This window comes from Osmerus mordax, chromosome 15 (genome assembly GCF_038355195.1).
Source record: "Osmerus mordax isolate fOsmMor3 chromosome 15, fOsmMor3.pri, whole genome shotgun sequence".
NCBI lineage: Eukaryota > Metazoa > Chordata > Actinopteri > Osmeriformes > Osmeridae > Osmerus > Osmerus mordax.
The window spans coordinates 7689634-7706061 of NC_090064.1; the positions used below are offsets into that span (position 1 = coordinate 7689634).

Sequence of the window (16428 nt, forward strand, 5' to 3'; positions counted from 1 at the left end):
AGAGTGGGCGGGGGGGTTAGGTGACAGTAAGGACATGGAGGTAGTCTCTGTCCTCAGACATGGGGGGGGGGTAAATCAGGCTGCAGTGTGTTTGAACATGGGCCGTGGGGCGATGTGTGTGGATGGGTTGGTGAGTGTGTTGGTTGGGTGAGTGTGTGTGTGTGTTGGGTGTGGGGAGGGGATGAGGCTGTTCATCTTGAAGATGCCTGTGTGTGCAGGCCTTGTCCAGGTCTCAGCCCACATTTTTCCTTTCCACACACACACACACACTAACACAACCCCATCACTGCTGTACACCACCTGAATGTCCACTTACCCCTGCAGGGCCCGCAGTCAGAGTGCACCTTATAAATGTTTATCTTGGTGCAGGTGTTACAGACAAAACGCTCACTGCAAAACAGCCCCCAACATTGTAATGGGCCATCGTCCAGAGTCTGGAAGGTTCCTGCTCTGTTCCTCCCCTCTCCCCTCCTTCACCCCCTCCCACACACACACACACAACCCTGCCAGCCGGCTCCTGTTGCCCGACGGATCAAACTCCCCCTAACACCTGCAGCCAAGCAGGAGTAGCACAAAACGCTCTTGCTTAAACACCCGCGGGGCCGGCTTAAAAGGGTTTATTGTTTACTTCCCCGGGCCATTTGAGTTTTGGGAAAAATCCAGATTCGCTTTTCGGAGAAGAAAAAAGACAACAACAAAAAAAAGACGAGAGGTTGGTGGTGTCCGACCCTGATAAGATCTGAGAATAACTACTCAGTCTGTGACTGTGTACTATTTGGACAGGATTACAGTTCTTTAAGGCGCCTCTGGCCTCCAAATGATTTGATTAAGTGTTGAAGGATTCATCTCCTTGGGCTGCCTGGAGTACTGATGTTGCCGTGCCGTTTGTGTTGACCTTCCGAGAGCTGCTGGGACCTGAGGAGAGGACAGATGCGTGAAAAGATTATTAACACAACAAGATTGTTAACAGAATTGGATTATTCAGAGAACGAAACTATTAACAGAATGATATTATCAACTGAACGAGTTCAATAATCGAATGAGAGTTTGTCATGTCTGATAGGAATCACAGAATTATTGGTGAATGACCAAATTATCCGAGGCATCTTGGGTAAACAAACGGTGTTTCACAGCAGAGCGTGGAGAGAGAGCGTGTGTCTAACACTCACCGCCCACACCGCAGAGTCATCGCGAGAGAAAACGCTGGATGGAAACGTGTGGATGAGTGCGTGGTCATTCCTCGCACACAGCTGGAGCAGGGTGTCAAATGGGAGCGCTGCCGACCGGAGCGTTGGTGAACCGATTGTGTTCAGCCCACCTCGTCAGTCTTCTGAGTTCTCCCACATCACGGCTTTCCCTCGCCTTCCCTGTTTCTCACGTCTTTTCCTTTCTAGTGAGCTGTCACACAAACATACTCCGGGTGGATCTCAAACCCCAAAACACATTGACATTTCCTTCATTTAGCAGATGCTCTTACCCAAAGCACTGACACAAACAAACATACCGAAGTACATCCAGAAAAGAATGACTTGATGAGGCTTATGTTTTTACCACAGAAACCCATACTGGTAGGAGACAAGCTAGAAAGCACCTCACAGGAACATGCAGTCATTAGTTGGAGTGAAGCTCTTTCCCCTGTTGATACACTGCTGTCTTTACCATGCTCTCTAGTGTTGAATTGTGGGTGCTATTTGCGTTGTGGGCTGAGGCCTTACCGCAGCGGCCTGGGTTCGAATCCCTTTGTTGCACGTTTTCCCCTCTCTCTCACCCTGGCCTTCCCCTGCATGAAGTAAAGCCCAAAATATATAAAACGTAAAAAAACTAGTGTTTAATTGTGTTCCTCTCTCTCTCTCGCTCTCTCTCTCTCTCTCGCTATCTCTCTATCTCACTCGCTCTCTCTCTCTTTCTCTCTCTCAGGTGAAGATGACAACCTGGCCCTGAAAGGGAAAGTGACGGTCGGGGATATCTTCAGCAAGGATTTCAAGGTTCACAACCCGGATGCTAAGTGGATAAGCAGTGAGTCGTCCTTCCCTGGGACAATACCAGGAGTGCTTCCGCATGGCGCTCTGCCGTTACAACACGGCGTTAGATGAGGCAGTGGTGTTGCTTGCACGCACAAACAGCAAGTCGCGCACGCACACACATACATACACATCCACGCTGTAGCGCTGCAGTGGGATTAGGGTGCGGAAGTGAACAGCTCATATTGCAGCTAGCAGCCTAATGAGGCATCTTTAAAGTAGCTCGTGCCCAACGAAACTGTCTCCTCCAATAAGACACAGCTAGCAGGCTGGTCGAGGGTATGCAGCTGCTTCATCTGGCCCAGTTATAGTCCACTAGAACTGGTCGCCTGGTTCCCTCCTTCCCTTCCCCTCTCCTTCCCTTGGTCCGGGGGGGGGGGGGGGGGGGAGACAACTATTTAGTTACTTAAATATTTAATTCAATTGATGTTTGTATGCTTTGCCTGTTTTTCTCATCAGATGATTAATTCCCAGCAAGACATTTGAGACTGGAGACTTTTTAATGACCTGCCCGATTGTTTGAGACTCCTGGGGTCAGTTTGGGGTAATGATGCCAGGCAGGGGCTCCATGTGGATTCCCACAGCTTTGAGTTATTAAACCGCTCTGCTGCTGGTCAGTGATGTGACATGTGGACATATGGACAGAGCCGTGCAGTGCTGGATGCATCCCTGGGCCCTCATCCCTGGGCCCTCATCCCTGGGCCCTCATCCCTGGGCCCTCATCCCTGGGCCCTCATCCCTGGGCCCTCATCCCTGGGCCCTCAACCCTGGGCCCTCATCCTTGGGCCCTCATCCCTGGGCCCTCATCCCTGGGCCTTCAACCCTGGGCTCTCATTTCCGGGCTCTCATCACTTTCCTCCAGCAGTCCTTCAGCTATCCTCTTCCCATCTCTCCCCTCCGTAATTGGGCAATCAGCCGCCTCCACTAGACGAGCTGTCTCGGTCCATTTCCAGCTCTGTATCTGAATTCAATTGATTCAGCGTCGACATGGTTTCATACCATGTTAGGAGGGTTCTGACTGGGTGGATGGGTTCCATGACCGCATGTAGCTGTTTGCCAGTCATCACAGCCCTGGTCTTATCGCCTCCTGCCCCCCTCCCAGCCTCAGTGATGCATGCTAAACACCCAGGAAGGGATCTGGGAAGTGCCATCAAGGACATAGGCACATGATTGGCCCCTCAAGCGTCTTTGTGCGTTGGCTCGCCCAATGAACACCCCAAGCACCAAGCACAGTAGCTCCGCTTAGTGTTTAGGATGGATCCTGCAGGCATGGCATTACAGCAGTGTTTGCACTACTAAGTCACTCCAAAGCTCATATCCAGGCAGCTTTCACAGAGATAGACTTTCAGTATTTTAATTATATATGTATTTTTGGAGGAGGGGAGATGAATGCTGTGTAATATGTTTGAGCAGGAAGCTGCCATAGTACAACCTGATGTAGATCATAATCACAGCAGGTCCCATAATATAAGGCTGTTTAAATTGAAGCGATTCATTAAAGATTTACACGGAGCTGAATGCAAAGAGTCTGACTGCATTCAAGCAACGCGGAAGTGAGCAAGTTAGCACCGCAGTCGTCGCTGTAAACATCCGTGTTCAACCAAATCAGTTTGTGTCATTTTTTTGGGTCGAAAGTTGTTTCTCCTCGAACAAAACGCCTAACTCTCTTGTGTTGCCGAACGTGAGCGACATGATAAAGAACCCTCTCGCCCTGACGCTTGTCTGGCCCAGAGGTGGGCAGCGCTGGCAGCGCTGGGCGGCCAACTGTCACTCCAAACTACCTTCATGTCACTTACCCCCTGACCCACCCTCAACATCATCCAGCCTTACCACACAACCAGAGGCCCGTACCGTACAGAGGATCAACCACCATTTCTCCCTCCTCTGCCGCTATGAGTGTCTGCGTACGGAAAGGACACACACAGCTGGATCGTTCATTAGAGTCCCTTTGAAAATTTGATGATGCTGTTTCTTTTTATAGCTCACCTGAGAGCCAGAGCAGGGGATATTTAAGGCTGGTATACTGCGAGGGGGAAGCTATTTTATTCAGCCACAGTAGCCTTCCGTAAGTCTTCTTCCTCAGCAGCCTCCCTTTCAGCTGGCAGGCCGGCCGCCGTTGTCAAGCGTCCGTGTAGACTAGTGATGAGCCACCGAAGGAGAGAATCCTTCTGTGTGTGTGTGTGTGTGTGTGTGTCAGTTCGATACGAGGCCCGGCCCCACGACTCCACTCTGTGTCTGTGTGGATCCATGCCTTGCAGTGAACCTCATGTATCGATCGCGTTCAGCAGACCGTCGGCGAGGCGCGTTTGATTCGGCTCTCCTCCCCTTCCGGAGGTGTCCCCCTGTGGCCGGAGCAGCGGCGGCGGCGGGGATTGCATGTTGCGTCACAGTGGCATGGCTGTCACGATGAGTTATAGGAGAGGAGTTGTATATGAAGCCATCGACTGTGCGTAGGCCAGCGTTGCGGAGGGAGGGGGGGGGGGGGGGGGATGACGACAGACAGAGAGATCAGAAGCACCCAGGAAAGGTTAAGTGGAGAAATTCATGAGGCAAAATTACTGTTGAATTAACATGTTGGTGAAAAGAGACAGATCGTAGGCGAGAGGGAGGGCGAGGGGCTATGAGCTCCCTGTATGAATGTATTTTAGTCTCTCTTCTCTCTCCACACCTCCCTCGCCCTACTCCTCCACCTCTCCCTCCCTCCACCCCTCCCTCCCCCATGACATGAATAAGGCAGGCAGCAGAGGAGAGGTGGATCAGAGAAGAGGGCAGTAAGGCCAGAGCCCTGGGCTGCACCCTGATACTCCAGGGACGGGGGGGGGGATGGGGGGGGTGACGTCAAGGTGAACAGAGAGAGGGAGAGAGAGAGAGGTGGAGACAGAGAGGTGGAGGGTTAGGGGCATGGAGGCCCAGAGGTAGATGAAACCAAGGAGGGTCGGACTTGTGGAAAAGAACAAAGAGAACAGAAAAGCAAGGAAGGGTTCCCAAAGGTACCTGGGGGTTTGAGGAGCTCTGGCAGACTGGGGAAGACCAGCAGAAGTTGCCGAACATGAGCCTGTGTCCTCAATGATGGATGGAAACAATGGCTTGAATGGTCAGATGGTAGATGAGAAGAATAGATCGAGGAGGATGGTGGAGAGAGAGAGAGAGAGGGACACAGAAGGAGAGAGAGTGAGGGAGAGGGAACAGACAAAAGGAGAGAGAGAGTGACAAAGACAGAAGTAGAGAGAGAGGGAGCAGCATGTCGACAGCTGTCGCAGGAGTGAGGTGAGATTTCCAGGTAAAGTCTGAGGCGAGGGTGCAGTGTGTGTGTGTGTGTGTGTGTGTAGAACATTCTCACCGAGAGAACACGGCCAAATCCGATCTGGTGAACGAGGGATCGGTCTACCTCCACTTTGCCCTTGAGAAGGTCACTTTTCCTTCAGCAGGGAACATGAAACATTGAGGAGATGACACGGTAGTGGTCGTCAAACTGAATCAGAGTAAAACATGTCCTGGAGCAAATGCTGCTCATTGCTATTTATTGGATTTCTGATATTTGATGTGTTGGCAGGTTGGTTGATATTGCAGTACTTTCCAGCGAAGGGTAGAGGCACAGTTAAATCCCAGCAATCTAAAGAAGGGGGAAAAAAGAGAATTGCTCTGTCATCTCTGATTTTGTACTCTAAAGTGATTGTGATGCTAAGTAAGGCAACTCCAATGGAGAGTTAGGAAAGCTAGCAGATAAAGAAGGCTCTGTACGGCCATCTCTCTGCTATGATTACCACTACTAATGGTCCGCATACCTCTATGGAGGCAACATGGCCGACTGCTGAGAGAGAAGAAGGAGAGCGAGAGAGAAGAAGGAGAGAGACAGATAAAATGACAGACAGATGGAAAGAGAAAGAGAGAGAGAGGGAGGGAGGGAGTGAGAGATGGCGTGAGGGGTTCTGTGCGGTTGTCCTTGACTGTTGAAAGACGAGGATGACTTGTATCTGCCTGCTCCAGCCTCTTAGCCCTCTGGAGACACATGCTGCTGGCGAGCCAACAGTGATGGAGCTGGTGACATTTGGGGGGGGGAAGTACAGTAGTTGTAGTATTAGTAGTACTGTAGTAATAGTAGTAGGAACGTTATTGATCCCCCAATGGGAAGCTGCATTTTGTTTATTGTATTTATTCACCAGTATAGAGATCAGGAGCAGCTGAATGCCATTCACCAGCGTGAATTCAGCCCACCGTTCAAAAGTAAAACTCGGTCTTTCTCCCTTTCACTCCCTCCTTTTCTCTCTTCCACTCCCTCCCTCTCTCTTTCACTCCCTCCCTCTCTCTCTTTCTCCCTCCTCAAGGTAATGAGCTGTTGTACCGGTCTCGTGAAGGGGATGTGGAGAAGTTCAACATAGAGACTGGAGAGAAGACCGTCTTGGTGCAGAACAAGAAGTTTGTAAGTGCAACTTCCTCTCCGCCAGAACTTCACCTAATCGCTGCAAAAGACGAACAGACTGGGTCTTTGAAATCAAATTCAAACTCGCCATCAGCACATCAAAGTGCCCAAAAAAGCTGTTCCCAGAGAAAGCAGTCAGACGATCCATCGGCTTATGTGAAAGCTTTTTATAGTTTTTCCTCCTTCCTTGCTTCCTGTGATCTGTCCAGGAGATTTGCAAGGGTTAGGGGTTAGTCAAGAACATGCCTGATTGTAATGCGTCATATGTTCCTCCCTCCTCCAGGAGATGTACAAGGCCAGCAGGTACGAGGTGTCCCCAGACCTGAAGCACGTGTTGCTGGCCTACACCGTCACCCCGGTGAGCTCCACGTTCTGTCACGCGCGGTGATGAGTGAGCCTAGACACAGGCGGGTGTGTCAGCACACGGAGGTACACTGTTGCCGGGCGGGGGGGGGGGGGGATGGGGGAATAATCACGGAGTGGGGGGGGGGAGAGAGGCCTGTCGTACTCTCCTGGCTCCCCTACACGGGTGAGGGGGTGTGCTTGTGGAGGGCGGGGGGGGGGAGGGAGAGAGGGGCGAGTTATTGTAGAGAGGGGTGGGGGGGAGTAAGTGCCTGTGGAGAAGGAGGGGGGGGCAGCCAAGTGAAACTACCACAAATGCACTGCAAATAGGGGGGAGGGGGGGCACAGAGGGTGTTTGGAAAGCGTGAGGGGGGGGGGCCGTCACAGCCCTGCAGTAGAGTGGGGACAGACATGGAAGGGGAATGCAGGGGCAGAATGAGTGGATGTAGGTTATGTAGTGTATGGTACATGTGTGCTGGCTGCTGCACTGTTGGTACACAAAGACATAGAGGGGGGACAGAGAAAGAGAGAGAACAGAAAGGGAGAGGAACAGATGGAAGAACAGTGTGTGTGTGTGTGTGACACTGAAGAGGAAGAGATGTCTACCTGCCATAGAAGGATATCATGCAGCTCAGACAGACAGAGAACAACCAACACCACTGCTCAAACCACTGGACTGGGAAGGCAGTGTGACAGCCTCCAGTGTGTGTGTGTGTGTGTGTGTGTGTGTGTGTGTGTGTGTGTGTGTGTGTGTGTGTGTGTGTGTGTGTGTGTGTGTGTGTGTGTGTGTGTGTGTGTGTGTGTGTGTGTGTGTGTGTGTGTGTGTGTGTGTGTGTGTGTGTGTGTGTGTGTGTGTGTGTGTGTGTGTGTGTGTGTGTGTGTGTGTGTGCATTAGTACATACGTACGTGCGTGCGAGTGGGTGTGTGCATATAGTGTGTGTGTGAGTTATTTTGTTATTCCATATCTGTCCCCCCATTGCTTTGATGGGTGACAGTTCTGTCCCCAAGCTGTCATTGCACAAACATACACACACACACACACCTTGTTCCCAACACACACACCTTGTTACCAACACATGCTGAGACTTGCCCTTTACAGAGGAGTCTCTCTCTCCCTTTCTCTCTCTCTCTCTCCCTCTCTCCCTCTCTCCCTCTCTCCCTCTCTCCCTCTCTCTCTCTCTCTCTGTCTCTCTCTCTATTTTGCTCTCCTTTTCACTCTATCTCTCTCTTTTTGTCTCACTTTCTGTGTCATTCTCTCTTTTCTCACTCTCTCTCCCTCTGTCAAACACATGCACGCGCACGTGCACGCGCACACACACACCATGTAAGTTGGTGCTAGAATATAAATCAGTGAGTAGGGTGTTGAGTGCTCTCCTGTGTCTTGTTGTACAGGTGTACCAGTTCTCGTTCACAGCCTTCTACATCATCTGCAGCCTGGAGACGCCGTAAGTAGCCTCTTAAGACAGCGGACATCTTGTTTTCCTGTTTCCTGTCCTCATCAAGCTTACTCCTATGACAGATTGAGGACCAGCTATTCCATCACAGCACAGCCCTTTATCCACTGTGTCCTTAATAAGAAAACTGACCTCGGATCAGTCATCCTCACCTGCGGTTCCAGGATCTCGCCTCAGGCTGGCTCTGTGTGCTGCCACCTTGTGGCAATGAGAGGAACAGCAGGCAGGGATAAGATGACCTCATCCATTCTCACCTCCAAACAGAGACATAGTTGGTGGCACCTGAAATTCTCCAGCCTGCCCAACACAGCACTTTTCTAATGAAACACAAGTGGCTTTGGTTTAAAGCACCAGTATTTATGGGTTCACTTCAGCCTATGTTCTGCAGATGGGCTACACCAGGGGATTGTAATGTCTGGATGATGTGATGTGTGTGTGTGTGTGTGTTTGTGTGTGTAATGGCTCTGTCTTCTCTCCCCCAGGGAGACATGGAACCTGAACCCCCCAGAGGTGCGTAACGCTCAGCTGCAGTACGCAGGCTGGGGCCCCAGCGGACAGCAGCTGGTAAGGACTGCAACTCCCATCAGCCCCCTCTCTCCTCCACACTCGTCACACAAAGGGGGAAATCCAATCCAGCCTCCTTCGTTGACTCACTGTGTCATCGGCCATTTTAGCGAAAGGCTTTTCGAATGCAGCGCCAATGAGCTTCGAACCCTTTTCGAATGGGAGCGACGAAAGCCACACAGCAGCCTGTAGTGCAACTCTCTATTAGTGCAGCCTGAGTCTAGTCAAAGACCCAACATTAATATGCTTCAGTCTGCTGGATTCAGGGCAGAGAGACTGTGAGCAACGATGTCCTGCAGCAGCATGCTATTCATTACCTGTAATCTCTTCAGTGGATGAATTAGCTGAGTGCCTGGATTGATATCCCACTCTCTCACTCAGTGTTTACTGATGTAGCCCAGGGTGCATCCAGCCGTCTTCACTCATGGAGGACTTCTGCTCCTGAGCTTTACTCTGTAGGGCAGGGGTGGGGAACCGTTTTTCTGCCAAGGGCCGTTTGGATATTTATTAAATCATTCGGGTGCCGTACGGAATTATCAACTTAAAAATGTGCCTGCTATATTTGGTCAAACATTTAATTAACTCACCCCTAATGTGGGAATGGGAGTCAGGTGGCTGAGCGGTTAGGGAAGCGGGCTTGTAATCAGAAGGTTGCCAGTTCGATTCCCGGCCGTGCCAGATGACGTTGTGTCCTTGGGCAAGGCACTTCACCCTACTTGCCTCGGGGGAATGTCCCTGTACTTACTGTAAGTCGCTCTGGATAAGAGCGTCTGCTAAATGTAAATGTAACTATGTAACTAATGTGATGGCTGGAACTGCTTCTGTTTGGTGAGGTTTGTGATGTTAGCTGGCACGGATGCAGCCTGCTTTGATTAGGGGTGCATCGAACATTTCTTGGGGGGTGTCATGATTACGGAAAGGGATCGTATTATTTTTCATATTGCTACCATTTGTGAGACTGCTTATCGATCCGAGTGTTAATCAGAGCGCGCGAGCGGATTTTTTTGGTACATTGGTACGCAACGCTGCGCGCCTCCGCGGTCCTCTTCCACATATTAAAACAGTGCTGCTGCCAACGAATAATGCACCTAATAATACGGTGCCTGCAGTGCCATGGCGGGCCGGACCAAATGATTTCCGGACGTTCCCCACCCCTGCTGTAGGGCTTAGGAACCAGAGGACAGAGAGGCTGCTGCTAGCATGCTGAAACACACGTGTGTGTGTGTGTGTGTGTGTGTGTGTGGATGCGCCTCATGATGATACGTGTGTGTGTGTCAGAGACAGCTTGGTTCTGGCTCTTCAGAAGTGGGCCAGGTCCTTGTCTCAGTCGTCTTGGCCCAGATTCTGATTTATTCAGGGACCTGGGTCTGTCCTGTACTATACTGCACTGTCTCTACTGTCTGCATGTCTGCCCCATCTGTCCTGGACTCTCTTTGTATCTGTATGACTGGTCTGTACTGTGTTGAACTGTATGTTCTGTCTGTATGTGTGTGCCTGTCTGTAGTGAAGGGAAAACCAGAAGCTGCATCTCTCTCCTGCTGCACCAGAGCACAGGGTCTAGGAGAAGGCAGGGCCTAGGAGAGGGCAGGGTCTAGGAGAAGGCAGGGCCTAGGAGAGGGCAGGGCCTAGGAGAAGGCAGGGCCTAGGAGAGGGCAGGGCCTAGGAGAGGGCAGGGCCTAGGAGAAGGCAGGGCCTAGGAGAAGGCAGGGCCTAGGAGAAGGCAGGGCCTAGGAGAGGGCAGGGCCTAGGAGAAGGCAGGGCCTAGGAGAGGGCAGGGCCTAGGAGAGGGCAGGGCCTAGGAGAGGGCAGGGCCTAGGAGAGGGCAGGGCCTAGGAGAGGGCAGGGCCTAGGAGAAGGCAGGGCCTAGGAGAGGGCAGGGCCTAGGAGAAGGCAGGGCCTAGGAGAGGGCAGGGCCTAGGAGAAGGCAGGGCCTAGGAGAGGGCAGGGCCTAGGAGAGGGCAGGGTCTAGGAGAGGGCAGGGCCTGGGAGAGGGCAGGGCCTGGGAGAGGACAGGGTCTGGGAGAGGGCAGGGTCTAGGAGAGGGCAGGGTCTCGTAGACCCCCCCCCATCAGAGACGAGAGACTTTCTAAACAGCATTCCGAAGAACTCATAGACTCGACAACTGGGATTTCTCACTTTATTGAACTGCGCTGAGATGGATAGATTCCATTATGGAGACATGCTCTGCAGAGGCCAGCTGTGGGTGGATAGCTCTCTGCGGCGTGCTGTGGGTGGATAGCTCTCTGCGGCGTGCTGTTTGAGGGGGCTGGATGTTCATGTCATAATTTGACCTTCAGCTTTTACGACAGCTCCTTCAGGCTCCAGCCACTCTGGAGAGAAGGCCTTCAGCCCACAAGTGCGAATGTGCATTTATGTCTATAAACAGTATTCAGAAATGATATGATGTTACATGATATATTATTTAGGGGAAATGGCCAGGGGAAGGTCTCACATCCATAGATGTGCTATACAGTGAGTCAAGGGGAGAGACAAGGCCCGTGAAGATGGTTTTTTTCCTGCATTGAACCATGGCCGTGTGCTGTGAAAGAAGTGTGGTATTTGTTCGACGTGTTCTAAGGATTCCAAGCACACTCAGCTGTTAGTGTATTCACTTTCATCAGCTAGTCCACTTCCCGTGCTCCCACCTTAGTGATTCCTCTCTTCTTCTGCAGGTTTTTGTGTTTGAGAACAACATCTACTACCGATCCACTGTGGAGAGCAGATCGATTCGTCTGGTCTCCTCTGGAAAGGAGGGGGTGATCTTCAACGGACTCAGCGATTGGCTGTACGAGGGTAAGACCACACCAATGGAACCATGAAAGTGGCTGCTGTTGATGGCATTTTCTAAATACATGATCATATTATCGTAATATTTTATACGAATGATTGAAGTCAGGTTAAAAGGTTCAAAGCGCTACACTGCGGTGTGTGTGTGATCAGACTGCAGTGTGTTTGTTAGACGTGTGTGTCTGTGGTTCCGCTGTCTCCAGTGGTGGTGGGGTGTCAGACTCCACTAGGAGAGGTAGAACCCTCTAGAGAGAACCTCCACCCTGGGCTGGCCTGCCGTGTCTGTGAGTCTCCCAAGAGGGATGCTTCTCCTGGGTTCTTCTGTCATGTTAGTCCCAGCTCAGTGCAGCTTTAATGAGGGGGGATATAGCAACGTCTGACCTCTGGCTCATATTTATACTGCACTGGCGCTCAGGCAATTCACACTCATCATTTATTAACCAGATGAATCTCCCAGCCCCAGCTAGCCCCAGCCAGCAGACCATAGTCTGGTCCTGGTCTGAATCCCCCCCCCTCCCTCCTGGTCCCCCTGGCACTGTCATAGTAATGGCAGCATCCATCCCTGCTCGGTCTACGTGGTGGGACTGATGGCCCATCCTCAGGCTGCACCTACAGGGTGGTGGGCCCTGCCTGCTGGTGGGGACTGTGGTGTGGGGTAGCATCCGGGTTAACCTCCAGCTGGTCTGGCTGCGAGGGCAGAGATGGGGCATCTTGTCTGATGACTCAATCTCCACTGCGGTCAAGGGTAACGTCTGAGTCAGCATGCAGGCCAAGGAGGGAGGGAGGGAGAGTGGGGAGAGCAGAGTGATGGTTGGAAGGGGAGGGCTGAGGGGAGGGAGGGAGTGAGAGATGGGGGGGGGGGAGTGTAGGATAGAGGGAAGGAGGGAGAGGGGGAAGGAGGGAGAGGGGGGAAGGCTGAGAGGAAAACCAGGCTTTAAGATCTCAAAGGTTGCTGCCCTAAATTACAGCATAATCTCCTGTTCTAGTCGCAGGGCATGACAGCGTAATCCCTATCCTCAAATAACCTTCTGAACTCTGCGGTTACCGTCCTGTGTGGGTGTTCATGTACTTTGTGTGTGTGTGTGTGTGTTTAAATGAAATGCTTTGTCATGCGTATCCATTAGATTTGTTGTCATGCTGGAATTGAATTTAGGCCTTGGGCTAGTGGTCTGACTCAGATAATACTACTGTAGCACACCCATGTTTACTGGGAAGCATCTGTTTGTTTGTTTATTTGTGTTTATCGGCGTTCATCACATGCAGCCCAACGCATTTATAGCAGTAAATAGACCAGAGGAAAATCAAAAAAAAAAAAGAAAACATGCCTTCTGTTTGATCTGACTCTGTCTATGGATATTTAGCATGAATTTGTTTGACTGTCTTGACAAAACCTCAGCATAACTGAAGCTGGGATCTGAGAAGTGCTCCTTAATAAACCCAGGTACCTGTACGATCTGAAGATCCCAGCTCTACCCAGGAGGAAACGTGATCCTCCGCTGCTCTGCCTGATCTGACATCTGCATGTGTGCTTTGACGTGGGCCACTGCTGCCCCCTGCTGGACAAAGCCACATTGCACGCTGACGGACCGCCTTGGTGATGGTTTGAGATTCTATCAAACAGCAAACCGTTCACCTGTTTCAGCCTTTTGTCTCATTCCACTTGAATCTCTGTCGAGTGAATTCCGTTGCTGAACGCCAGTCACCCACGCCGATCACTAGATCTTTGTCCACAGTCAATGTCTGCGCTAAATATGAATTTCCTTTCTGTTGGCCAACTGCCTCATGAATTTGAATCTCGTGCACCGGCAACTTCTGCCAGGCTTGGCCTGGTTTAGAGAGACAGAAAGAGAAGGAGAGAGCCGGTGAACGAGGGAGGATGGATGAGTCTGGTTTAGCTCACACCTGAGGGGACCAAACACAGAGAGATCGAGAGAGATTCCTGTAAGATGATTTATTGTAGACAAACAATAACGTCGCCGTGCCAATATCTCTCTGTTCCCTTGTTTTCCATGTGACGCTCTTTGAGGGCCTCGGGGCGCCGCTAGCAGCAGCGACGCAGTCAGCCTAGGAAGTGTTCATTAGTGAGCGTAGCTCCGCACGGCATCACACAGACAGCTAATGTTCCTCCTCCAGCAGCATGTCATTAATACTCTCTGTGGTTTACCAGTCAGCCCCAGGTGGATGCAGCTGGAACGCTCTCCTCCTCCTGCTCCTTCCTCCCCTTCCTTTTCTCCCCCTCCTCCTCCTCCTCCTCGCCCTCTCCAACTTGTCTTTCCCCTGCTGCTTCTCTTCCTCCCACCCTCCTCCTCTCCCCGAGGAAGAACGAGCAGCAGTGTGGCTAGATGTTAGCAGGACGCTAACAACACTGACGGTCACACAGAGCCTGTGTTTCCCATTTCTTTTAGCTTCATGGCGCTAATTGACTAACCTTCAATAACAATAAACACAGGCTGCTTGGGCGTTTACCCACGTTTGGTCCGAAAGGCAGAGATAAGAACCTGGAATAGTCGTGAAACTGAGCCCAGAGCTCTTTGAGGCATGTTGGTGTTGAGTTAGCCCGGCTAATTAAATGGGTAATGGTTAGTTAGATGTCTGTTATTTCCCCAAAGACACAGCCCCTACCTGATAAACAGTATCCGTTAAGGAGAGAGAGCTGGAAGCTCACCAGGAGCAGAGCTGTTCTAATGCTCTCTCTGCCGCCTCTAGAATTGCCCTGTTGCTCAACATTGAAGGAAAAATGTGTTGTAGCAATTTTTGCTTTCAGAAAGGTCCCTATGCAACTGGATATTTGCATACAGAAATTATTACTTGTTTTGTGGGGTGTGTGTGTGTTTGTTCTACAGTTTAACACCATCAATAGCCTCTCTCTCGCTCTATCTCTTTTTCTGTCTCTCTCACACACACCTGCGGCTGCATATCAATAGAGCTCCAATGAGACAGCAACGTTCTATAACCTCTCTCTCTCTCTCTCTCTCTCTCTCTCTCTCTCTCTCTCTCTCTCTACACACACAAGCACACACACTCAACACCTGCAGCTGCATATCAATAGAGCTCCTATGAGAGTGTGTGTGCCATCCGGTTCACCCTGCGTGATTTCATCCACACGCATGGGCTCCCAGGGGAGGCATGGAGGTCATGGCTTCTGATGAAGTGAGCCAAGCCTGACTGAATAGCACCTTCACTGTACACCAGCAATAGGGAGGGGGTCACACACACACACACAGAAGTACACACAAACAGACACACACACATAACACAATTTCCCTGAATGCACTACAGTAGCTCTGGCTGGGAAATTGCTTTCTGTTCCTGTCTGGGGAATGGAGCCCCATCGTGGTTTGGTAGATGTAGCTCTCCACTGAGATTAAAACTGTTGTGATTTATGACCCCAACACCTTTACATTGTGAGTGTGTGTGTGAGAGAGAGAGAGAGAGAGAGAGAGAGAGAGAGAGAGAGAGAGAGAGAGAGAGAGAGAGACAGAGAGACAGAGAGACAGAGAGACAGAGAGACAGAGAGACAGAGGAAGAGACACAGAGAGAGAGAGAGAGAGAGAGAGAGAGAGAGAGAGAGGAGAGGCTTTTCACGTTTCTCTGGAAGTAGGAACTGAAAACCTGACACATCCGTATCCCTTGTGCTCCAGAGGAGATCTTCCAGACCCACATCGCCCACTGGTGGTCCCCAGATGGAGCCAGGCTAGCGTACGCCACCATCAACAACACCATGGTTCCCAGGATGGAGGTCCCCATGTTCACCGGCACCCTCTACCCCACAGGGAAAGAATACCACTACCCTAAGGTACACACGGACGATGCACGCAATGCCCCTTTAATGTCAACCGCTTGTGGTAGCTGCTAAAAGAATGTCTAACCTCCATCTTTTCCCCTCCATGTGGCTGTCCTCTCCTCCCTACCTCCACACCCTCCCCCACTCTGCCCTTCCCCCTCTCCCCCACCAGGCAGGAGAAGAGAACCCAGTCATCTCTCTGTATGTGGTCAACCTCAACGGTCCTCTACACACTATTGAGATGAGAAGACCTGAGGACCCCAGGATAGGGTAGGAACCTCACACACACACACACACCCCCACAGACACACACCCTTACATCATAGCTTGTAATACAGTATATGGCACATGATGCATGATGCATATGGCACATACATTTGATGGTTAAATTGTGTTTTGCGTGTGTGCGTGTTGGACAGAGAGTATTATGTCACCATGGTGAAGTGGGCCACCACCACCAAGCTGGCAGTCAACTGGCTGAACCGCGCCCAGAACATCTCCATGCTCACGCTGTGTGAGGCCACCACAGGAGTCTGCACCAAGGTGTGTGTGTGTGTGTGTGTGTGTGTGTGTGTGTTTCTGTCTGCTGGTTGTCTTGAGGTTAACTGTCCCCTCATGTCTTTTGTTTCCAGAAACATGAAGATGAGAGTGAAGGCTGGCTCCACAGACAGGTACACTGGGATGAGGAGGCGGATGAAGATGGGGATGAGGAGGATGGGGATGAGGAGGATGGTGGTGATGGAACTGTGTGTTGTTTCTCCTGTTCCTCCAGAACGAGGAGCCTCTGTTCTCTAAGGATGGCCTGAAGCTGTTCTTCACCAGGGCCATCCCTCAGGGAGGCCGGGGGAAGTTCTTCCACATCTCCATGTCCATCTCCCAGGTACCGCCGACCCCGCCCTCCGACCCCGCCCTCCGACCCCGCCCTCTGACCCCGCCCCTCCGACTCAGCATGGGGAACATGTCACCCTGCTTTGGGGGTTCATGTGTCCTGCACATACTGGAAGCCAATGATGATAGGATGATGTGAAGATACTGAGGAGACGTGGCCTCTGGTTT

General features: G+C 51.4%; 1 protein-coding gene across 2 annotated transcripts in view; it reads left to right on the plus strand.

The window, feature by feature from the left end:
* The window catches only part of dpp6a (dipeptidyl-peptidase 6a), a 71330-nt gene that overhangs the window by 48710 nt on the left and 6192 nt on the right, over nt 1-16428 (plus strand). For both annotated transcript variants that reach the window (XM_067251340.1, XM_067251341.1), the window contains exons 3-13: nt 1918-2016; nt 6347-6441; nt 6725-6799; nt 8176-8228; nt 8720-8801; nt 11474-11594; nt 15230-15384; nt 15545-15642; nt 15792-15915; nt 16005-16043; nt 16145-16252. In XM_067251340.1, coding sequence (XP_067107441.1) covers nt 1918-2016; nt 6347-6441; nt 6725-6799; nt 8176-8228; nt 8720-8801; nt 11474-11594; nt 15230-15384; nt 15545-15642; nt 15792-15915; nt 16005-16043; nt 16145-16252 — 1049 coding nt within the window. The remainder of the gene's footprint in view (nt 1-1917; nt 2017-6346; nt 6442-6724; nt 6800-8175; nt 8229-8719; nt 8802-11473; nt 11595-15229; nt 15385-15544; nt 15643-15791; nt 15916-16004; nt 16044-16144; nt 16253-16428) is intronic.